Here is a 25,737-nt window from a genome sequence, read left to right as displayed (position 1 = left end):
TGCCAGGTATCACGGGCAAGCTACACTGTTAGTGACATTATTACTCTGCATATGCTCTTTCCTCTGCTGGCAAAAGGTGATACTGTAATATTATTAGTCATTCTTTAAAATACAGGGTGTGGGGTTGCATATTGGGACCATCTGGGCTTATCTCAGTAAGCAATTGCCTGACATTACTAAGGTTTTCTTCACTGGCATCCTTAACAAGTCTCTGTGACACAAGTCTCATCTCCTGAAGGCTGAAACATTTCAGCCTAATTCTACCTGCTGGGTTCAAGTAGAGATCCTGGGAAATTTCTGTCTGCTTGTAGACAAATAAACATCCTACTAATTCACCCTGTAAATTACAGGAGGTTACCTATCCAAACTGTTAAATGAACAAGACCTGAGTCTTCTCTCAAGGCTTCCCATCCTTAAAAAAAATAATAATAAATAAATCCAATTCACTAAAAGCAGCAGCAGAGGGCATCATTCATCACCTTGTCTAAACACCAGCCACTGTATTTACCTGTACCTCTGTCTCCTTCTTTCTCTGTAATCTTGTATTGCATCCACATACCAAAACAGCTTGGAAAGGGGAGTTTGCATGGTGATTCAGGGTAAACCCAAAGGCCAAATGAATCCTTTCTGCTTTTCTTTACCTTTCCAACTTGCTCATTTAATAACTTTTAATGCTGGTGGGATACATCCACATTCCACAAAGAGAAATAAATGCAAACTGAAGTGGTTGAAAACACCACAGAATACAGGAGAAAACTACACCTTACCTTTGCTAGGATGCCACATTGTTTAATCAGTGCAATCTTTTGTCAAGGCTTGCTATCTGTTTTATCATCTCCAGATACTGCTTTAGGCTATGTAGCCACTAATGCCACAAAACCTCAGAATTTTACCCTGTGACAGTAGGTCTTTCCTATCAGGGCAACACCAGACACCTAGTATTTAATCTGCTGATGACTGTTACAGGACTTAATCTATGAATCCTACATATTAAGTTTTCAAGATACTGCTCTGTTTCAATGCAAATAAGAGTTCATCTGAGATCAGGGCATTACCCTCAGTTTCCTTTGTGTCATGGCTGTTTCCAGGGCTATTTCTCTCAGTGGATCTCTGGTGATGTCAAGCATGGAGGACCTAATTGCATCTCCTGGGTAGAGGTTAGGTCGGGACTGCCTGAGAGCCATTCTAGCTTGCAGTTGCATCATTTCTTCTTCCTGATGCTTAAGCATCACTTCTTGACTTACTAGACTGCCTTCAAATGGTGCTTCATGTTGCCTATGGTATAGTCAGAGGGGATAAAAGACATTAGTAGGTAGGCCTAAAATACTCTGTTGCTTTAAGTCCTTAAGTAGAAACCCGGAACACAAAAACTAGTTATCAAATACATCATTAAGTAGAACACTTAGCAGCCAGGAGGTTAGCACTCTATGGTAATCCACCAATACAGAAAATGAGCAAACTTGCCAAGTTTCTACAGCTGCTTGTCATTTATTCATACAAAAGTAAAGGCTCAGCTGCAGTTGAAAAAATACTTGACATTACAAAGCCAGTGAATCAGTACAAACCCACTGAACAGGAGGAAGAAAAATAATTAATGCTTTGAAAATCTCTTAATTCCTCGGTTCAAGCAGGGACTGTGAAAAAGGCATGCTCAAAAGCATGCTGTTAAAGAAAAAAAGTAAGTGTACTTTATATAAGTAAGTATTTCTCTAATCACTTTCTCTGTAGCAATTCTTTACAAACTCTTTGCACGGAACTGTTATTTATTCCCTGATTTTCACTATGTCTGAAAACCACAGCAATCTATTCTCCAGTTCTTTGCTGAGCAGGTATGTATCCCAAATGTCCTGCCAATTTTATTCTCTGTGGAAGAAAAGAAATCCATGTCCCATTTTTGATGAACAAAAGGCATTTTTTTTATTTGAGAATCAGGAGGTTAGGAAATGTGAAGAAGTCCAAGAAAAATGAAACTAACTTCCCCTTCTTCTGTTCCACTCTTACAGAAAAACACCTTTAAACCCCAAGCTAAATATAAACCAACCAACTTGTTTTAGAAATCCTAAAACAAGTCAAAACAATGTTCTCTTTCTGTTAACATAACTATACATAGGCAATTTTTAAACATAAATGGACAGGGGAAACTAACAAGACTTCCATCCACAAAAAAAACACTTCCAGCAATTCTAAGCTAAGTGTTAGTTTAGATGGTATATATTTTGAATATAAGGAGGAAGTTCTTTACTGTAAGGGTGGTGAGGCAGTGGAATGGGTTGCCCAGGGAAGTTATGAATGCTCCATCCCTGGCAGTGTTCAAGGCCAGGTTGGACAGAACCTTGGGTGACATGGTTTAGTGGGTGGTGTCCCTGCCCGTGGCAGGGGGTTTGGAAATAGATTATCTTAAGGTCCTTTCCAGCCCTAACTATTCTATGATTCTATGGTACACTGGAGTAATGAAACACATGAAAGAGTAAAGAAGGGTTATTTGAAGCCTGCATATCGTTGCACTGGAGAATACAGATAAATGCAGAGCAAGTCCTGCACTGACACTGACATACAGTCCTTCACAGTAAAAGAATCAACAGACTTTTAAAGACATTATATTTATGTAACTACCTTTTAAAAGACCTAAAGATATGTTTGGTGAATAACAAATTAGTTAATAAACTAAGAGAAAAATGCACCTGTCTAGACATTAGTTGTCTATGCTAAATGGTAGACATGATTTATTTTTTCATCTTTTTATGGCAAAATTTCTAATGAATGCCAACAGTGTGAACAGTGCACTGCAATCTCTTACATTTTTTTAATGCTAAAGTTTCATTGGTTAGCATACAAACCCAGCACTAAAATAAGAAGAGTTACATTATCATGGGAGTCCAAACAATAAAGTGCCACTACTGCACCACAAACCGAGCAGAACAGTGTTGAAGTTCTAATGAAATATCAGGGAAGTTCAGAGTAGTTACAGAAAAATGTATTAATGTAAGCCCATTATCCTTTCCATTATGCAGGGCTTTCAAAGCATGGATTCCTTTCTCCCTTCTCTGTTCTTTTCTGCAGCAGACTTAATAATGTGCACCTAAAAGGACAAAGTAATAAGAAAAGGCCTCAGACCTGCAAAGACTTGTGCACATGCTTAGCTTTTCACCAAGAGGAAGCTTATTAAGATTGACATATGTGGGAATATCCACAATGAACTAAGTTAAATACACCCATAAGCACATTTCAGATCAAGGCCTAAGGATCAGCTCTAAAATAAAACAAAACCAAACACTTTCTGAACATAAATATCTACAAACTTCCAAAGATGATATGAAAAAGATAGGCATGTTGCAACTGGCTGCATCTGAAAATATTTGCTAATGTGAAAACCCCTACTGCAGAAAAAAAAACCCTTGCCTTTTTAACAACATACGGCTCAGTGCAGTAGGAGCAATTAAAAGTTACTGTGTAAAGCAGTAACACTGTGTTGGTTTATCATCTTTGTTGATATTTATTAGTTTCTCTGCAAATTGTGGTGGGTATGGTGTTTCCAGGGAAGAAGCTCAAAACCCAAATGGTTTGAAAATTTTCCTAACCTAGTACATAGTCAATGTCACCAACCAGAAATCAGGACACTTCAGCATCCTGGGTAAGTAAAACTAACTATGGCTGGGTCAGATTGTCAATTTTCTATGCAAGGCATCAGCATGATCCACTCTTCAGATTCCAAGACAAGGAATGCATCTCTCATTCTACAAGAGAGGAGATATTGTTGACAGATCTCTTCTGTGAAGCTCAAAATATGCAAGTATTACTACTCCAACAAAAACAGATGTCCAAATTACATTCCTAACAGTCAAGATCATAAATGTGAGCTTCCTATGGTACTTCATCAGACAAGTACTTGGCTGCTACTATGTATTTTTATCAATGTCCGATTGCAAACCAGAATTTCAGAGTTACTTATTATCCTGAGCAATCACCTGGAAGGCTGACTCCTATAAGAGAGAGAAGTGAATTAACTCCTCACCTAGTGTACTTACCAAGTATTGGATCAGAGAAGAAAGTTGGAAGAAGGGAAGCAGGTAGACATTCTCTAATGGTAAGTGCAGTGGAAAGGTCAGGAACAGATTGAGCAAGACAGGTGCCTTTTGGTAAAGTAGGAACAATATGGAAATGAAATCTAGTGGAAGGAAAAGGCAACAGAAGGAAGAGCTCCATGTCAGCTGCTGCTCCTAGAGAGAAAAAGGAAGAAATAGTAAAGGAAGAAAAGAACAAAAAAAAAAAAAAAAAAGGGGGTGCGGAGGAAGGGGAAATAAGGAATACAAGAAGCAAAGAGGAAACATAGACACAAGTACCCTTGCCATGAGGAAAGCGTTCTAAGAAGTTTAAAGGATAACAACAGTCACAGAACATGAGAAGGGTTTGAGTATACACTGAGTGTTCTACTGAAAAGCCTGTTGCTTCTGCTAGTTTAAGAGCAGGCCAGCCCACCGAAATAGCACAAATCACGCTCGTTGATAACTCTGAACAGCTTCACTGTCTAGTTTTTGTTTGGTTTTGGGTTGGTGTTTTTTTATCATTGGTAGCAGACTCTGTCAAATCCAAATCCCCCTATTTGATTTACAACTCAGGTTTACACGGATAATTCTGTGGATAATTAAGTAGACTGTCTCTAAGGACATGCTACAGAAGCAGTAAATTTAATATGTATTGAAGTACAGATGGTATCTCTGAACACAGAAAAAAGCACTGAAACATGCTCCCAAGTGCTGGTGGAATTCAAGTAACGGATCAAGTTGCATAAACTTCCCCAAACCCTGAAATCAACCAACCAGCCAAAAAATGTAAACTGAGACTATGCTCCTTCGAACTGTTATCAAAAGTTTTACTTTGAGAGCTTATGTTTCTAAACTTACAAAAGCCATGGTCTTCTGCAACACCAGACATTTTAAAGCAGCAACATTCAATGTTCTGGATAAAAATCATAGAATCATAGAACAGTTAGGGTTGGAAAGGACCTTATGATCACCTAGTTCCAACCCCTCTGTTACTTTCTTAGAAATCTCCCTGCTTAACTAGCTACCATCCTTGATGGTATTCCTTTTTTTCACTTGTTAGCACTGGGAAGTTTTAACAGCTGTTACAGAAAGACAGAGCACACACGCACTATTCAGTTCACATAATTAACAGATATTATGTAAGTATTATTTAGGACCAAATTCTGCTCATGGCTGCTTTCCTGTTTCTCAATAGGTCTATTGAGAAAAAAAAAAAAAAAGCTTGTAAAACTAGCTTTTAGGAGTTCAGCCTCATTTTTTGTCTTGGATATATTTATTAGTCTGGTACTTTGATTTAAAGAAAAAATAAATAAAAGCTTTTTCACCTTATGAAAATGGAGGAATAATTGATTCTATGATTCTATGAAAGCCATTGAAGAACTATGTGTGGTAGCCTAACATGGCATTTTTGTGTAGGTACAGAATTGCATCTTTTCACAAAGGGACAGGGAGAAGGCCAGCAGAAACAGGAGACTCAGTAAAATACTAAGCCTTGAAGTAAGGCTGCATAGCTGTGTACATGTAAAAGTAATTTCATTGCTAAGCACAACAGGTGAGTCTATGCTGCGCTTACAAACCAGTATTTTCCTCCTAGATTTCACACATACAGATTACGTCCACTAAAGGTGCCAGTCTTAACGGAGCAGTATAAGGTAAAACAAACCGTGGGAAAGTACGTACTGTTTTACCAAGACATTTTCACCTGCATAATAAACAACTTAAAACAATGTAACTCATTCAAATACCACATACTACTTTCTGTTTCTGAAATGTTTTGTAAACGGAACAGAAGTCCTCTATCAGCATCCACAAATTATTGCTGTTTTATTTTGAAGCATAGCTACAGTGTTGAATTGGCAACTTTTCTGGGTTTAAGTCAAACAAGAATGAAGTTTGACTTAGCAGTATTCAGCAAAAGAAATAAAGGCAAGTAAGATAGCTGCATGCTCATTCTGTACACACAGTAGTAATAGCCTACTTTGCCATTTTAGTGTGGTGCTAAGACAGCATTAATTGGGAAGCTGAAATTTACATCTCTGACAGGGTTCCATGGAAAATAAACCTGCAACCTAAGTCCTTCAAAATTCACCTTAAATACTCAGATACTAGCCAAAATCCTCTTACATTGAGCAAGGCTGGATTTCTAACACTGCTTGGACACTGCAGTCCATCATATATGCTATTACGTGAATATATACCATATTCCTGCCAATAAAGCAGTGCTGACCCAGCTAAGTAATGCTTAAATACTTCTCCCCTGTAGGAAATACCAATGTGTACATTTCTAGAGGACCGTGTTTTTCAGGCAAAGTGCAAGTAGTAATAAAACCAATGCTGCTGCTCAGCAGGTCACCAAAAGCTGTAAGATTTCCAAGTAACTGCTCTCTTGTTCATCTGCACTCAGATACAGCTCACCCGAGACCCATATCCATTTAAAGCACACAATATAGTGCAAGAAGCAGATGTTATTTTATTTTCATCTCTGTGTTCAATGCATGGCACTAAGCCCTACTCACTGCACATAACCCTATATGTTAAATGAACACAATGGACACTTTTGACAGCCTTGCCACATCACCTGCAACAGTTTCAATCTTTGGACATCTCTAAGCTTAATAGGCTAGAGCAGGATTCCCACTCAACTTATGCCAAACCCATAAAAATATTCTAAAATACTGAGCACAGCAGCAAACTTTCTTCTGATCTACCCCAAGCAAAGCAAAAAGCTGCTGAGAGAAGGATCTGTTGTTGTAATGTGGTGAGGGAAGAGGAGGAAAACATGTGTGGGTTTGTTCCCCCCGCCCCCCCCAAATGATTTGAATTACTTTGATAAAATATTCCAAGGTGATTCAGCATCTGGCAGAGACTACATGAAAAATTTTCCATCCAAAAGGTCGGTGTCAGTAGAAATTCTCAAACATCCAGAATGGAACCACTCTCAAAACCTAACAGATATGTCAAGATACACTTCTGTTGTACAAAGATGCTGTATTAAGGTTATGTACCAATCAGAACCTACTGTTTAAATCAGTATTGATGAACAACACTTGAAAAAAAAAACCCAACAACTCAAACACATCTAACATTCAAGTAAATAGCACAGAAAAAAAAACAACTCAAAACCCGTGAATTGTTACTGAATTTACCTGCCTAATCAGTGCCAAGGTATTAAAGAAAAAAAAATAAATATAAACACAACAACATAAACTAAAGAGTTTGCCAGAACACACAACCAAATGTATGGCTTTTGGCTTATTTCAAAGAAATAAGCATGCTACCATTTCCTTATTAAATGAAAAAATGGCAAATTAATCTGTATGAATATTCTTTCCAAAACTTTTAGAAAATTATTTAAATATTTCCAAGCTGAACATAAACCTTCTGACAGGTACAAAAACTTGATAGAGTACAACCCAGTCTCCATTAAATACAGGAACTGAACTTGTACTCCTAACTGGTATACCTACCTCTATACCACTGTGCATCATGAGACTTTAACTTCAGGCTTCAATATGTAATTATGAAATACTATTTTCTTTCAAGAACAACATGCCATTTTTTAACCTTAAACAGAAGCTGGCATGGGAGTAAAAATTTTGCTTGTGGATTTAGAATACTTTCTTTGATAAAGACAAAGCACTCCAAGACATATTGTTCCCACAGGGTTTACCTTGCCCTCTGAGAATTAGCTTGACTTGATGAGGAGATATCATCAGGACCCGGCAAAGCACTGCTGGCATCATCTCTCTTGAAACCTTCATTTCTTCTCACTAGCAAATCAAAAGACAAATTAACAGCTGAATTAATAAACTGGAACACAACACACACAGAGTAATCCTGTCTAAAAATCAAGGATTTATCAGTCATATTAGATTACTTAAAAGGAATCAGATTCATGTGTTCAGCACAACAGCGTTACAGTATTTGACAAACTAGTGTTATAAAGTTGATTTCTGTTGTCCACGTGATCTTACAGTCTCCCTCATCAAAGATAGCTGCACTACACAAGTCCTTTGAAGAATACTAAGGAAAGCCTAGAAGAAACCGCAATTGAAGAAAAACCCTACACAACTGCACAGACACCTTTTCAAGGTAACACATTTATTTGTCAACCATGAGTGGAGACACACATATGGCAGAGACATCAATTACACATCCAATTCACAAGAACGGAGTTCAGAAACCAGTATATATATATATATGTATGTATACATTGAGGTTCTGAGCTTCTCCTGGAATCTGACTCCTCCTTATAAATATACATTTGTTTTTTCTTCTTCTTCTTTTGGCAATATACTACCCTGTTCTTCTTTTTGTAATTGTTATCTTCACTGTTAGTATGTCTTCCTGTAGCAGCACCTGAGCCTACGCTTAAGAGCCTGATTTTGCTGACTACTTCACTTTCACCTCTCACTGTGCCTTCAATTAACAGAGCTAGCAGGAGAGCTCTTACAGGACACATTACAGCCACAGTGATTCAGAAATGGTTCTGACAGTCATTTCACAAAGTCCAACAATACTATTACTATTAGTCAGAAAGCAGCGCTCTCTTGCCTGTATAAACTTAGGAGAAGTTGACTTTGCAGTAGAACACAAACAGCCTGTTATAAATGTAATCTAGATGAAGGACATTGCTTTACAGGAGCCTTGCTACTTAATTACTGCTCCTTAGACTTCCGGTTTAGTAAGTAGGAAGATGTACAAAGATACATAAGGTTGAGAGCAGTGAGCAACCCAGGAAGGTTGGTTGGAACTCTGTGCATACAGAATATGGTCCAGATATACTCTTAACTTCCTAAATATTGCTTTCTTCCCTATTTTCATCAAATGGTTTGTGTCTATCACTTATGATTCTGCGAAGCTGATTGTTCCATTAACTGTGCCTTCCTCTTGACTTCTTTTCACTATTCTAGCACTTCTTTCAAAAAATGCTTCAAGCATTTCCTTCCATGCTGTGCTGCCACTGTGTAAAGAAAACCCTTCCTGCCATTTATCAGCAAACAACCCTTCACACTATCTCTTGCTTTTCTAATCCACTGATTTCACAGTAAATTTACTATACAGCCTGTACTATGTACTACTTTTGCATTACACTGAAATCCTTAGCCTGTAAATTATCAACCATTTAACCCTCACAGTAAAACCCACTGATACAAAAATAAACTATGTATGTCCCATATAAAGCTTTTGCAATTTACTGTTATTGTACATTAGCAACTTGATCATTATTGCATTTCTGAAGACAGCATGTTACTTGAAACAAGCACTCCAGGAAAAAGTTGACAACTTCCAGCCTTTCCTACCAAGTCCCCTTCCAGAACGCTAAATATCAAACTCATTTCTGAACAGACTACCAACTAGGCTGAACTGTACACAATGTTGTAATTACACGAGATCATCTTACAACTTTGCATAAGTGGTAATTTTGAAGCTTCTTCCTAAAGATTTAACATCATACTTCTGGTGTCTGTTTTTTCATCTTGAACTTTTTTCTTTAGGATTTTTGTTGTTTGTTTTGATCTTTGCTTTTATTTATTATTTTATAACCATAGTTCTTACCTTGCCTGAAATCTGGTTCTGAAGAAATAACAGATGGACTTTCACTCGAAGTACTATAAACATCACTGTGGTAAGATTTGTACCTTCGCAAAGGCTCTGAAAGTTTAAATAAGAAGAGTAAGAGAGCAACAGCTCTAATGCAAAAATCAAACACAAATTAACATTTGAAGTTTTTGAAATCTTTTCAAAACATTTTTAAATGCAAAACATCTGTGGCTATGGAGTCTGAAACCGGAACACTCAGTGGATGCTGTGCAGTCACATTCTGTCTCCATCACCTGAGGTTCTGTGGTCTGCCTGGCCTCTCTTGGCTATCCTAACAGAGCCACCTCCTCTGAAATTCACTTTCATCATCAATTCCAAGTTAAAACTAATATTTAAAAAACCCCCAACAAAATCCATCAGAAAAAACAATCCCTCCTGCAAACAAAACTGATGCAAACACTTGGTGCACGTCTTGCGTGTCGAAAGCAACATGCACAAAATATGATTAACAATCAATTAATAAGCCCCTACAGGATATTTAATTAGCCAGAACAGCTAAATGCATGTGATGAGAAGTCAATACAGCAGTCTCAATTCCTACCCTCAGTGGATTCTTTAAATAACATACTGGAGCAAAGGACTCTACAGAAGGGAGTATGTACTGGACATTTGCAAGAATTTCCCAAAACTTTCCTGTGCACAAGCCAACCAACCAACCAACCAACTAGAGTGAGTAATAGCAGAAAACAAAACGAAAAAACACACACACTTTGGGATTACCAATGCTTCACTGTCTGAGACAAAAATTCAGGTGTGTCTATTAGGAGAAGGCTGCCTCTGGTCCAACTACAGTTAATGTTTTTGAAAACAAAACTGATGATAGAGAGAAAACACATGTAACTGCTGAAGACAACTATAAATCACTTCATCAAGGAAGATAAAATGTAAGAATGCAAAATAGGGAATATATGGGTGATGCATCTGGATGCTGCAAAAAAGGAAATCAGATGTTCCAGCTTCCCACATTCAGAAAACAGAATGCCCAGTGAAAAATCCTGCAAGAACGCTAAATCTGTGCCATAGCATGTATTAGGTCAGAGGACAGAGGTCAGGCATGTAGTCAACAGCACTAGTCTTTCAGACCTCCTACAGAAGCAGGGAAAACTCCAAATAGGAAAAATGGATGAGAAGATACAACATAATGAAGTAGAACAAGCTAATTCATGCTAGTTTTGGACTGTTCCTGAAACCTTCCTCCTCAAAAGACAGCATTTCTCCCATTTCTACCAACTCACTTGGGTTATGCAGGTCCCTACTGTCCCACCAAATACAAGATTCTTCAAGAAAACTGGGAAAAGTAAGCAAAGTTACCAATCAACCAACTACTCCTGCCAGCCCATACCAGCTGCACAGTTTAGCAGCATAAATTCCAACTAATCTTAAGGACATTTCACATTACTCTCAGAAACTAGCAATATGGTTTGCACATTTGCAAACCAACCTACAGCAAGATGAAGAGAATTCACTGGAGGGGGTGTGGTGGTGGTTGTGGTGGTGGAGGGTGGAGTTCCTTCAGTCTTTCACAATGGCTGCTTTCTTTGTTCTGGATTTTACTACAAAGAAATCTACCGCCAATCTAGCAATTACTTGCCTAACAAGGGAAATAAAAACCAAATTCAGTGGGTAGCTTTTGGAGATGTATTTTTAAAATGCTCCCAGCCCTTCAAGTGAGGCATCAATCCAAACATGATACTGGAGCTACAGTACAGAAACATTTAACTGAAAACAGATCTCTTCTTTCCCAGTAGTTTTATTAGCTGTAGGTTTTTTAAGGCTCCTAAACTGACTTTGAAGCAAGAGGATGGAGAGGGAACAATAAATTATGACACAAGACTTTAAACAGATTTATTTTTTCCATGCAGTCAGCAGCCTGTGCTTCCTGAATTTTACACAAACTGTGGCTCCATCCTGGTTCTTCAAGACATGAAATTTTACAAAACATGTCAAATGGCAAAACAGAAATGTGCACTTAAAACATAGAATGAATGTTTGTATGTGGCATGGTACCTGACTCTGAAGGGTATTTGACTTCTCCTGACTCATCTTGTTAGTGGGAGTTGGCACCCTGCTGTAGGCCAAGGGGTAAGTTCATGAGCCAAGAAATATAAAGCAAGATTCCCAATCACTGTTTATCTCAGTGTTTTCACAGACCTCCACATGAGGCCCAGCTAAGTTTAAACCTATTCTCCCAGCATTCACAAGTAGAGGCAGAGATGAGACCACCCTCCTTTCTTGTCACATCTTTCTCCCTAAGCAAGACCATACAACTTATCCCAGTAACACAAGCAAAGGTATTCTTCTCATCTTCTGGAGGCATTTTACAACCTTTCCAAATAGGGCTGCATCAATGACTATCAGCCTGTTCAGCCTAGAGACAAAAGTTAAAGGCAATTAAGAAGCTACAGCTTCAAGTTTGGGGTAAATCCTGTAAATTTTTCTTCACTTTGCTCATTTTAGGTAAACTGTGTACAGATGTGGAACTGTTTGATGCTGGGGCTTCTTCTCTTTGACAACCACCTTCCAGTTCTCAACTGCTCTATGTATACATCTATGTATATCCACTACAAATAGCCCCAGCGCAGCACCCCCTTTTACCCAAACTTTTCTTTTCCAGGGCACAGACAGGATATCCACTGCAGACCTGCAAACATTCAATTAAATTGTAAATATTGAGACTCCTGTTTCTATAATGTTTGCAAAATTATTGAAATAATTTATGCCATCTCCTCTACCAGCAATTTCTCCTCAATTCTAGCATATCATATTAGGATTTAACTTCAGAGAAGGCACTTGGATCATGCTCAAGCCAAACATCTAATTAAGAACTGACTTCCAAAGGTCACAAAGTCCCAATTCTGGGATCAAGTTAAAGTTAAGCTTTTCATACAAAAATTTAAAAAACGAGGACAAACTTCTAGCCTGTTTAGCTGGAAAAGGATCTGAAAGATGACACTAATAAGCGCTAAAGACAACAGTAAAACAACTCCCATATTTATGATGTTGGTGACTAGAAACTTCAGAATTGATTTAACTACTAGAAACATCAAGCACATTATCACAAAAATTATTTTATCAGTTACTCTTCTTAACATTCCAGTGTTTAAGATTACAGTCTCTTACCAGAACACAAGTCATTTCATGCCTTAGCAGAAAAACAAACCTGAGTTTAAGCACGTTGTAAGAGTCCATAACTAGAAAGAATACATAAAACTTGCACTAAGAAGTTGAGGGTAGCACCACAATGCAGAAATGAATAAAGCATTACAACTTAAAGAATCTCTGTGCTGCACTGCTATTTTTCAAATTCCCTATCAAAGCCAGCAGAGCACAACCTTACAGGCACTTAATGCAGCATAAAATAACAAAACACACTATTTACGCAAGGCAAGACATGCAAGCCCAGACAAGTAATTTACAGAAAGCCTCTTCTCAGCCAACTTCAACAGAAATCAGAGAACCACATTTAGCTTGGAATTTCATTACCCTGAACACATGACTCGCATTAGATACACAGCTTTTCAAATACACATTATGGTAGAATTATTTCTGGCTGGACAGAGAAGGAAAAGGACAGAGAAGATGGCAGCATTAGACAGTTTCAGGACAGAGAGGGAGCTCTTGTTTGCTCTTTGAAGTTTATTGGTGGGCATCTCTATTTTGCAAGAGTGTTAATGTAATACCACTTAAAACACATTAACTGCCCTTTAGGTGAGTCTGGGACTTGCTGCTCTCACAAGTGTTAAATCAATAGGTTAGAGTCATATTTAGTTTTATTCTTCCTCGTTTCTTATGAGAAAACTCAAACTATTTTATGCAAGGCAGCAAAGGTTTAACAGGAAGAACGCAGAGATCCAGAATAAATCTCTGGTACAGATTCATATCCAACAAGTGCATAAGGGAAGCAAACCCATTCAGTTTTCCAAGGTGGCAGGTTCATTTTAACTTGCATGATTTCCACTACCCATATTCTAAGTGAAAAATCTGTATGGTACATGCAGCCTGAGTCACTACCCCTCCAGGGGCCTCCCCAGAAAGCCTAATAGACATCTGATGCAAAGGGTCCAGCAGGATCGGAGTGACAGGAAGAAACAGAGCCTTCTAAAATTCCAGATAACACACACCTACAGGGCTAGGTTGGAAAGGAAAACAGCAACATTAAAAATAACTCCAGGGTCTAGTAAGAACTCAGTGGGTTGTACTTAGACACACTTCTTTCCTGGACTATGCCATCAAGGATAATGTGCATAAATGGACACAGATAAAGTCTGCAAGTATGGCTAATAAAGTTAGTTGTTTGTTTTAATTTAAATGTTTTGACCAACTCCTAATGTAATATGTTGACTAAAAATTGGTAATACTAAAATGTGTGAGCTGCTGAAAGCTTAATAAAGCAGATACCACTTTGCTGGGCAATTATGGGATTGTAAGAGCTGTTTTACTACCTCATGTTAAACCATGTAATTCAGAACAAAATAATAGTGGCTGATGTCAGAGTACTTTTGTTTTACAAAAATCCCACAAACATTTCTTTCTTTTTCCTTGAAAAGCCAACTTCTGTAGTCTCAGTAAAATTAACTGAAAGTTTTCTACCTAACATAGTATTAGTTCATTATTCTACCCTTCAGCTTCATTAATACAACTTCTGAACATTGTTCTAACTGAACATACCGGACATACCAACTACATGAGAATCTATTTTGCCATCAGTGAATTTAAATCATACTGCAGCACAATGACCCTAAGACATGTGTAAACTGAGTCTTAATTTGCTTTCACATGCAGATACACTACTGTAGATGACTCGCATTTCCTCTTCTTAGCCTACACATGAACTGAGCACACATGATTCAGGAGGAAAAAATATATGCACAATTCACTGACTTCACAGACATAAGTTTGTAACTCAGCTATTCATCTTCTGCCCTAAATCCAACCTCCCATTTAATGCACGTCTATAGAAAAATCCCAAATTAAAATCTCTGGGGCTTGATTTGTTGGGATAAATTTACTACCAACAGCTGCCTGATTACCTGCAGAAATTTTCACTTATTCGAAACAGAAGCTTCAGACTAAGAGAGCTTTTAAAATCCAGACATTTAGAGTACCGCTAACCATAACACCCCACCTAAAATGCATGCAGTTGCATGGAAGTTTTATAAACAGAGTCCAGATGGATCTTCAGGGTAGCTAAAGAAAACATTGTTTTATGAGATAGGCATAGAAGACTTAGGAGGTAGAAACCCATCTCTAGAAACACAGAATACCAAAACAAGTACTTAATCATCTGGGTTTTCTGCTGGAAAAAAATCAAAGGTAAGAAGAGAGAAAGACAAGCCCAGTTTGAGGCTCTGGGATTCACATGGTTCCCAACTGCAAAAACATTTAACAAAAGCTTGAGAATATTCCCAAACCAGCCCCATTCCCCCACCCCTGGATTCAGCATTCCAAAGCTTCAACAAGATCAGCCTTTCTGGTATCCTCCTCTCTTTTTCCTCACTGTCTGCTATTTAACCCACAGCTAGCTACATTACTACTCTCCTAACTGGTTTTGTGCTCCTATAGACTACCAGGACAATGGCAGTATTTATACCTTGCTCCCTCATGCATTTCATTTACAGCAGCCTTGCAAGCAAAACTGCACATAAAAAAAAGAAGGATGCACATTCACTCAAGTAACACATAAACCAACTCACTTTAAATTATGCACACGCTCAAAACAAGGACGGCAAAATCTTCCTAAGCAAATAGAAGGGAGAGATACATACAAGGCTACCATCTCTCACCCTTGTGCCCTACTACAGGGCCATTTGAAGTTGGCCTTGGATATGAAAGCTAAAGTATGGTTATACCTCATAACTATCAGAAGATACAATCAGTTTTGTGGGTGAGAAGGCAAAGCAAGCTGGGAGCAAGGGAGAACAGTTACTCTTTCATGTTCCTGAGTGGCAATGCAGGCTTGCAAAATGGAAAAGCTAGAATATTATTTTCTCCCTGAAACTGGACACTATCAGTTGGTGCCAAGCAGCAATTTCCAAGCTGCAAAATAACAACAAAACCAAAATCTGCTCTCCTGGTACAAACTGCTTGGGTTTAACACCTAACAACTTCACAACTCTAAATAATTCTGCCTTAGCTCACAAAACTGACATAACAAAACCAAGAACTAACAATAACAGCAGAGATACAGAACCTACTCTCCCATCTCTTGGCAAGATTAACACATATTTTTCAAGTCTGTTCTCAGTATTAAGAATTGGCTACACCTGAAGTGAAAAAGAAGTCTCTTTCCCTTCACCTTTCTCCCATCTGGCTAAGCAGCACCTAATCATAAACAATCATCTTTAGTATACAGGAGATAAACAACCTCAACCCTGAAACTGTACAAGAGAAAACATATAAAACATCAAGTTCATGAGCAAGACACTTGCAATGACACTGCCTCTGGAAGGCTTGTGAGGCTAAATCTGAGATGTTCCAACTGTAGATTATAGTGCAGTTCAGATCTGCAGCTCACTACAAACTACTCTATTACAGCACAGCTATAATTAAAGCTCTGTCATTCCTTCCACTATAAAGTCTACTTTTCATGACTTTAAAATTTGGATGATAAAAATGTGTTCTGAGTGAAAGCCTGGAAGAGTAGAGCCTGTCATGACAACATTTTCTTTTTCCAAGACAGTCAACTCCTTAAGGTTTTATGAATAACAAAAAAGTTTGCCAGTTTAACCCAAAATAAGTTACAGAAGAAATAAGCCACATGTCACTTAAGTTCCTTTGTAGTTTGAGGAGGGAAGTTTTACCCACAGAGAGTCCAATACCACTTCACAATTAAAAAATTGAAAAATAGTCAAAAGCAGAGGCTTACTATAATTTACGTAGACTTAACTGTAACCTAGACCTAAACTCAACCAAATTGAAAATATTCCTTATCTTGACTACACAAGCTTTCAAAAAAATGCTCTTTTTCTGGTTTTCCTTTCAATACCTCTCCTTTGAGGTCATGGTGTCCCCCACACAGTGAAAGAGCAATAGTTGCTGCCATTCCCTGTGGACTTCTTTGCACTCCCTTTCTAGTTGTTGCCTGCCTATCCGCTATGTGACTACCAGCTATAGGCAGTAAGATAACCTTCCGTCACGTGCTGCCCAAACAAATGCCACCTTTCTCAAGATAGATGACATTTTACCTCAGCTTTCTACATAGTTCATCTCTGTCAGCTAGGCTGGGTTTACATCAGAAGAGCAATTCCACACACACTTGATAACACTTGACATTTGGAAATACCCACCAAGTGCTTGAAAATTACACACAATAATAAAGCACAAAAAGCTTGGACTGTATTTTTCATTTTTTGTGTATTTCACAAGCAATACACTCTTTTTATGAAAGATCTCACAGGACTTGTCTGTTGTAAACAAGATGTGAGATAAAGAATAGTAAAAGATATGGAACAAAATAGGAAAAGAAAAAGGGAAAGGTCTGGCAGACTTTATGTATTTAGGCTTTTGTGAATCTGCTCACTGAGGTGAAATAGAATACTTTCAGTCAGGCTTCTCAAGCCCTGTAAAGCACAACAGCAACTAACTCCTAACTGAAAAAGTATTAGAATCATAGAATCATAGAGTTACTTAGGTTGGAAAAGGCCTTTAAGATCACTGAGTCCAACTATCAACCCGGCACTGCCAAGACCACCACTAAACAATATACCTAAGTGCTGCATCTACCTATTCATCATGCTAAAATACTCCTTTAAACTGCTTCTCATTAAAAAGTCACATTTATAAGTAGTTTCTGGGCCAAAACATTTAAACAAACAACAACAAAAAAGCGCCTAAAATAAAACAACAGAACACATACTCCTAACCTCAATTCAAGAGTGACACATACCTCCTTTCCCTGTTGAGAGCAGAAAACTGAGAAGCAAGAGCACTGCAACCTACCTATCTGTTGAGAAAGTATCATTTTTTTTCTCGCACGTAATGACTCCAAATTCAGTAGGATGGGCACTGAGTCATTAGCTATTGCCTCAATTTTCCCTATAGAGATTTGTCACTCACCTCCTGTGACTATTAAGCTCCAGTTCCAGGTTTACTTTGACTACACTTTCACCCATTCCCTTTACGAATTAAGTAGTTTCACATATCTGAACTATCTGAGTTTGCAAGGCACAGACACATTACATTTTCAGCCGTCTCCCAATAATAAGAATGATAAGCTCTTGCTTCATCATTGGGTTTTGATCAAGCTTTTGGTTTTGCTGTTGTGCAACACAAACCTGCACAAAGCTGCACTCCTGAACAACAAGGCTATTGAGCTTCCCTAGTGCAGGGAGTGGCCTCCTCCTAAACTTTGTCAGCTACCTATCTCGAGAGATCCAAGCTGACTCGAGTACTTGACCTGGTCCCCTTCAATTTCAGACTCTTAAACCAAAAACCAACCAACCTTCCCTGTACCTAATCAGACATCTCAGTAGATAATGATAGATGGTAAATGTCTATTGAGATAAACGATGGTATCTCCACGGTGTTATTCCAGCTACGTTCATTCCATCCCATTATAACATAACCCTCATAGGAAGATGCTAATTTGATAGCACAAAAACCCCTTCAGCTGTTGTCTGTACAACTTGTACAGAAATCACAGTAGCTTTTTGAACTGCCTATGGTATTTCAATAACACTCCTTTCTGAAACACAAGGCCTTCCTGCACAGGAGAGAAAGAATGTGCTTCCCATGCTAACTGCAATTATAAGCGTCTTCTGAGATGGCCACTAGCGGAATGAACAGGCATTTTCAGAAATTCAACTTTGACAAAAGGCTTCATCATCTCTCCCTAATAACTAGATGTTTACACCACAGTGCAGGAAAAGAAGGGAAAAGTGGTTTGATTCCCCCCCCACTCTCCCCAGTTACCTGTGTTACAAACCAGACAGGCAGCCATAACTTTTCAACTGTATGGATTTTGAATGCACCTGAACAAATGACTGAGCTAGTTCATACACCTCTCCTAACACATATACCTCAGATGACCAAGTTATGCATTCTGGCCATCATAAGCAGGATCCAACTCTGCTCTCAATTTCTACCCAACTCTCACAAATTTATAATCCCTGAAAATCACATTTGCAAAGCAAGTAAGTATGCACTTTCCCTTATAGGGTTCTCTTTAAGACCATTTTAAAAGTCTCCACAGAACAAAGACTCCTCCCACCCACACATTCTTTTAATTAACTTGTTGTCAAGTATTCCCACTGAGGTAAAGATATTAACATGAGTCAAAAAAAAATTCGTATTTAAAGGCTTAAGTCCAGAGGTATACAGTGCAAAATCTGAGTGATCTGGAGATTGAATTCTCCCTTTCCTCTGGGGTATAAATCCATTTCTAATGTCTGAAGATGAGTGGCTTCCTTCAAGGAAAATTACTTGACAATTGGCTGTTACCAACTTTTTTTCTTTTTCTAATTTTAATTGATGAACTTGATACTGCCTGATTTAGAGAAATCAACTACTTTCACTAGCAACGCAATTTGGACAAGCACATTTATCCTCCTTGGCAACAGATGTTCTAATGTTTTTACTTCACCAAAAAAAAAAGAAGATGAAGCAACAATCTTGGTCGTTTCAAGAGCTGCTACATGAGAACTCAGATTTATCATAAAGAGAAATCTTTGTTTAATGACAGGAATATTCAGAAAATCAAAAAGCTTCACTGACCTTCTACATTCATAGCTTCTCTCAGAAGCTGCAACTTCTTCTGTCTCTCCCTTATCCTGTCAAAGGCACTTGATATTGCTGCAGAAGTTGATGTCTCAGGCACATGGCGCATTTGGTCCATTTTCTGCTGTCCGAAGACATCCAGTGCTATGCTCCCATCAGAGTATCTTGCTTCCTTGTTTCTGGTAGTAGAAGTTCGTACTGTAAATGCTTCACATTGATAGCTGTGCCCATGAGAGCCTCCAGCATGGTTCCTCTCAGCTGCTTTGTCAGTTGTGCAAAGCAAGTCAGTGGAGGAAGCCCATACTTTCCGCTTGGGAGTGACATCTGTATGAAAGTGACCTTTTTTTTCAAACTCACTGGTTTTACATCTATGAGGACAGAAAACATCTTCCTGCCCTGAGCTGTAATCTGTGGAAATGCCCTGGAAAAACTCATCCTCGCCTTGGGTTCCTCTAATAGACAGAAATCCCATAGATTTGCTAAGTCCTTTGTTAAGCGTGGTCTGTTGAGAGAAGTGAGTTTTGTGTCCTTCAGCTGCATCAACCATCAATGTTTTTCCTGGAATAAGGAGACATTTCATATATGTAATTTTGTACTTAATAGACAAACGTGCAACACAAGTTACTTCCTGTTAAAGTTTATATTGAGCACATATTTTGGCCTTGATTTTGCCATGTAAAATATAGAGATGGCTATTTAAAGGGCTGCCTCAGTCAACAAAGACAGAAAAACTACCTCATAGCTGACAGGCATTTTCTTTCTTTTATTTGTGAAGTGCTCAAATGAAATTATGGCTTACTATAATTCAGCATTTACATAAAAATTATATTCATATAGATACTAAAAGTTGTTTTCTCATTAGTTTTATTTTTAAAATAGTCTGGACTATCACCAGAAGTACTGTTTAATGATTAATCTGAAATTGGCCATTCCTCTCACGTCTCACACCCAAAGACACCACCTACAATTTTTAATGACAAGTCTAGGTTTGTTCTACAGATTTACAGATGCCCTGCAGTATGTCAGTAGTAAGAGAAGAATGACTGTATAGTTAGGAATTCTAAAAATCTTGGATCTTTCTTTAATAACTATTTTTTACTGATGACAGTCTCTCCAGATAAAGAATACTCTGAAAACAACAAAACCCAGCAAAGCTTCTAAGACGAAAGTGATTCTACAAGCCTGTACACTTCATGTTTCATTAATAAATAGATTGGTCAATACTAATGAACACTCTCTCTTCTCCTAATCCTTTACTGTGAAATTATTTCCAAAATAAAAGAAACTAATCAGAGGCGGAATAATATAAAGAAATATGTACTCTCTGTAGAATATCTTGACAAGAAGTTTTGATGAGCATATGTGTCTCAAAAGTATTAGCCCAATTTTACAAAACTAATTACAAACATCAGTAAGTACAATCAAACTTATTATTAACAGATGACCTATGAGTTTACCTTTCATGTTCTTAAGATCAAAGGATTACAACCATCGTAAGAGGAACATCCCAGAGAACAACTAGTATCAAAGAATACCCAGCTGCTACTTACTTTCTGTTAGCAAAAGTTTTTTAATGCTTCTGCATTATTAAAGTTGTGAAAATCCAAAGTCTATTGTAGGTATTACACAGGCAGTTAATTACTCATAACTCCACCTCAGCATGTACATTGCAAAAATTACTATGAAGTCTAACCTTTTCAATCTACTGCATTAATATGGCAATCCTGACCTCAAAATTACACTCCTGATAAGAAAACCCAACTGAAAATATTCCATGATGGGTTGTCTAAGCAATGTCTGCTCACCCCAGGGGCACCAGCATGGCATGTGATGCTTTTCTTAGAGCTAGCTTCCTCTCTACTGTGATATTACCATGTATGTCTTTAAGAAGCAGCAGGCTTGAAGACATCCTCACAAAAGCAAGCAGTTGTAAGCTTTAAGTAAATTACTGCATTGTATCTACTACTCTTAAAGATGGCTCTATAATGCTGCCTGCTACTCGTCCAAAGCTGACTGAAATCAACCACCTCACTTGCACAGTAGGCTCTGTATGATATTTATCTACACTCTATTACCCTTTCAAATTGAGTTTTACAGAACACTAAGCACGCTCATAACTGTACAACAGACAAAGATATGATCATAAAATGTTAGGGTTTAGAATGTCTAAAAAGTGTCTTGTAAGAAATTACACAGTTTCCACATGTTCCAGCCAAGAGAGTGTCCTGGGTTCAACACTAGCAGTCATTTTTCTCCTTCTTGGTAGCTGGTGCAGCTCTGTGTTTTGACTTTTGACTTGGGAACAAAGCTGGTAGCAATGATGTTTTGGTTTGGCCAAGGACTTTGTGAGCCGCATGCTCTGCCAGGGAGGAAGGCAAGCCAGGAGGAAGCAGAGGCAGGACACCTGACCCAAGCTAGACAAAGAGGTATTCCATACCACAGCACGTCATGCCCAGGATGTAACTGGGAGTGACCCAGAAGGGCAGGGAGTCTGCAGGGTTGGAGGAGGTATCGGTCGGTGCTTGGTTGGGTTGGGGGGGGCAAGTTATCAGTCGGCTGGTGGTGAGGTGTTGTATTCTCTTCCCTCTTTGTTTCTTTTATCATTATTATTATTGGTGGTAGCAGTAGTGATCTGTGTTATACCTTAGTTACTAAACTGTTCTTATCTCAACCCGTGGGAGTTGCATTCGTTTCGATTCTCCTCTCCGTCTCTCCGGGAGTAGGGGGAGGGCAAGAAGGGGGGGAGTGAGTGAACGAGCCCTCTGTCTGCTTTTAAAGCATGACAGAGAGTAAAATTAAACACTTTGCTAATGAGAATGAACTAATCTTCAGAAAGGATCTGACACATCATTTCATATTTTACAAATATGGCTTTAATCCTAAACTCAAGCAAACATAATTATCTTTGTGGTCAGGTAAATCTTATGTTATTATCTTATTCTCAGTTCGTACATCCCTCATAAGGCCATTGAATTACGCATAATATTCACTCACACAAAAAAGCCTTTTTAAAATAGCCATTCACTGTGAAATTCCCAGTGTCTACCTAAAGCAGTGGGATGATATCCATTCTGCAAACACGTAACTGACATTCACACACATGCACATCAAGGACAGGCATTCCTAAATAGGATTTTAACCCAGTCTTTTGCCGGAGATAAAAACCAAAATACTGCAGTACTTAAAATGGTCACAAAAATGCTAATCCAAAGCAGCTCTGAGAATCCTCCCTAATAATGAGAGTTCAAAGATAATTTCAGGCAGAGAAAAAACACCAGGACAACCTCCTTTACACATTCTTTTCACATATTTTTAAAAAGAAAAAAAAATACTACAAATGTAGCAGGCTACAAATTCAGGATTACTTGCTATATATATATATATACACACATATATATATATATATATACTTGGTCAAGATTCAGAAGAACATTCCTGCTTCAAAGATCATTTGAATGTCTGTGCATTGTTGAAATGTTACCTTGTTTCAGGATCATATCCAGTGAAAAAAGCCACAATGTACTTTAAGTACCAGTGGGTAATCCTCACCCTAAGCACACCCAGAGACATAAATGTATCTGTGGCATGCTGGTGAGAGCTGCAGTGAAAGAGCCCAGCTGCCAATGAAAGACAATGCCAGAGGAGAAGGAGCATCCTCCTCACCAAAGCTGCAGTTTCTATGAACTTGCAGCATTCAGACTAGATGTAATAAATAGAAGCTGCTTCCAGTTCATAAAGAGGCTCAGAAGACATAAGCTCCTTGCCTCAGCATGTAAGAAATGTTTTCTGTTCCCCAAGTGATCCACCCAACCGGGGCTTTCCTCATGAAGAAAAGTCAGTGCTATGAACACTCTCTCATAAGCAGTGAGTAGGAAAATACTCATTGCTACAGCTTTGACATCCATTCAGCTAACGACAGGAGATGAGCTGTCCCATTAGGAAGCAGCGCAGGAGGCACTGCACTTTCATATGGCTCTTCCACTCTGCTGAATGGAGACGTCTACAGGCGTAACTCACATCCACACTGACTTATGCAGCCAGCATGAATTTTTAGCACAGTACCAAAGGAATCTACACCTGGTCTTAATATTCAATCTTGAGAATGCAAAATCCTTTTGGACATCTTTCATCTTTCCTTTATTACTCTCCCCATTCGGAATTCTGCTTTTCACCAGCCTTGGAACTTCTCCCACCATTGCAAAACCCACTCTTCTTTACACAGTGTCATTTTAACAAGCCCTCCCCAAACTGGCTCACAGTGTCAACATGAGCTGCTGAAGAATCATCCTCAGAGAAGTTATCGAAGAGACTAGGGGGCAAGAGGCGCACAGTCTGCTCAAGTTGGGCATCCTCGGAAGACAAACTGAAACAAAGCAGCAATACACAACTTTCAAATCCATACTTCATACCAGCCAAGAATGCATGCTGCTCTTGGCACCAGGGAACAGAGGTCAATGATCAAGGGCAAGACTTCTCAGAAGCAACTCAATAACAGATACCAGTGAAAAAATGGGATTAGGTCAGTACAGGCCAATTCTTTTATTTTTAATAATTTAAGTCTGTTACTTACTATTTTTAATAACTTAAGTAATCCCTCCTTACTTTTAAAAATACTATTATAAACTTTGTAAGTCACAAAATCAACTGCTGAAGTTTTTTTGTTTTGTTCTCCCCTCTCAAACTTCCTCAATGTACTGCCTCAGCATTACTTAGATCAATGATCTTAAATGATGGCAGTAAGTCTCTTTCAGCACAAGGTTCATATGTCTAGCTTTCAGGTGAGGGTATACCTCCAGAATAAAGGAGACTGGAATGATATGCCCTTCTTTAATACATGTATTTTCAGTTGAATGGCATACACAAGTGCAAATCCATTAAACCAATATATAGTTTACCCATCGGCCTTTTTCCCCCAGCTTTTATGATAAAATGTGTGGGAAAATGAAGGGAAGAACTACCAGTAAAAAAATTACGTATGAAGAATAAAGATCCAACTAATGATCAAAAGGAACCTGACTGGATAATGGAACTTCTGTATCTTTAAATTAATATGGATGGAAAGACTCATGTCGTGACTGTCATTTGAAAAATAATGGCTTGTATTTTTAATGGAAACTCTGGAAAGCTATCTGAAATACCTTGGCTCCACTAAAGACATTGAGTGTCTAACCTGAGACCAAAGTTACTCCATCCTTCAGTTACCCAAGAGAGTATAATAGGAAAGAGAATCCTTCCCTACTCGTCAGTGATGGTCACAGAATAAGCCATTAGCAATTAAGATACTACAGTAAGAAAGTAACTTCAAAAGGCATGCTCTCCCCTTCCCCTGTTACTTCTCTGCTGAACTAAACTTTTCTTCATGAACATGTATCTGGGTTCTTGATTTCACGTATCGCCCTTGGGTGTTTATCCTCTACTTGATGTTACATTAGTGCAATTATTTGTAATTGCTGTAAATAATTCAAATGCAATTATAGTAATTGCATGATTCCGAAGTATAATACATAGTGAGGGAATATACGCAATAAAAATAGCAATTAATCACCAAGAGTTCACAATGAAATTCCCCTGTGGTGCTAAAATGAACATCTAGTTTTCCATACACCTTCAATTGGCAGATGTCACATTTGCTACATGGAACTACTTCCTTCTTCCTATCATGTCTTCAGCTATGAATGCAACTACACCCTCTTTGACACCAGTGTCATTCACAAACAGAAACATCTTCTACTCACACTGGCAACAATCTGGCTAATTTTCCTCTGAGCAAGAGCGCTGTTTTCCTGTCCTACCTAAATTCAGCCTGCTGCAATTACTTGTGTACCAGCTTGATCATATAGGCAATTAATCAAATATTACGTAGGTAAAAATGTAGTGCCATCACATATCTGTTTTTACTGAATAAACTCAGTTTAAGTTTCTTTAAAGTCTTTGGGGTTGCCCCTTCTGTTTGCACAAAACAGAGTATTTTTTCAGCTCCATTTTAGTAAAGCCTATGGATATATACATATTTACATGCACACACATGGGGAGAGAGTAACAGGGGCTGGGGGTTCAGGGAGAGATTGCCTGCACTCACATGAAAGCACACACCATCATCGCCAAACTGGAAGGCCTCAAGAAAGAAATTATTATACAGGAGTTTAAAAAACATTGCCCACACCATCTTTCTGCATGAGACAGAAAGAAAGAAAGAAAAACCCTTATCTCAAGCCAATGCGCTTAGTTTCTCAAATATGAGTGGGTAGCTGATGGAGGAGATTGGTTTGCAATCCCTTTGGGGAAGGCTAAGAGCCAAAGGAAAGACAGAAAAGCCAGATGTGGTCTGTGGGTTGACTTCTAGGACTGGCATCTCCTCCTTTCTTTTAACTTTATT

The 25,737-nt window shown here is 38.4% G+C and overlaps 1 protein-coding gene across 1 annotated transcript in view; it reads right to left on the bottom strand.

Moving 5' to 3' along the window:
- Positions 1 to 25,737, bottom strand: part of PTPN13 (protein tyrosine phosphatase non-receptor type 13) — a 127,817-nt gene that overhangs the window by 41,031 nt on the left and 61,049 nt on the right. The window contains exons 7-10 of the mRNA XM_062623438.1: positions 19,359 to 19,919; positions 9,603 to 9,698; positions 7,714 to 7,813; positions 1,056 to 1,275 (exon numbers count right to left, since the gene is read on the bottom strand). Of these exons, the coding sequence (XP_062479422.1) occupies positions 1,056 to 1,275; positions 7,714 to 7,813; positions 9,603 to 9,698; positions 19,359 to 19,919 (977 nt within the window). The remainder of the gene's footprint in view (positions 1 to 1,055; positions 1,276 to 7,713; positions 7,814 to 9,602; positions 9,699 to 19,358; positions 19,920 to 25,737) is intronic.

This window comes from Pezoporus occidentalis, unplaced genomic scaffold (assembly GCF_034315485.1).
Source record: "Pezoporus occidentalis ecotype Australia unplaced genomic scaffold, CSIRO_AGI_Poc_V1 ctg252, whole genome shotgun sequence".
Lineage (NCBI taxonomy): Eukaryota > Metazoa > Chordata > Aves > Psittaciformes > Psittacidae > Pezoporus > Pezoporus occidentalis.
Note: the sequence above shows the minus strand (reverse complement) of the source record. Positions and strands in the feature narration are given on the sequence as shown.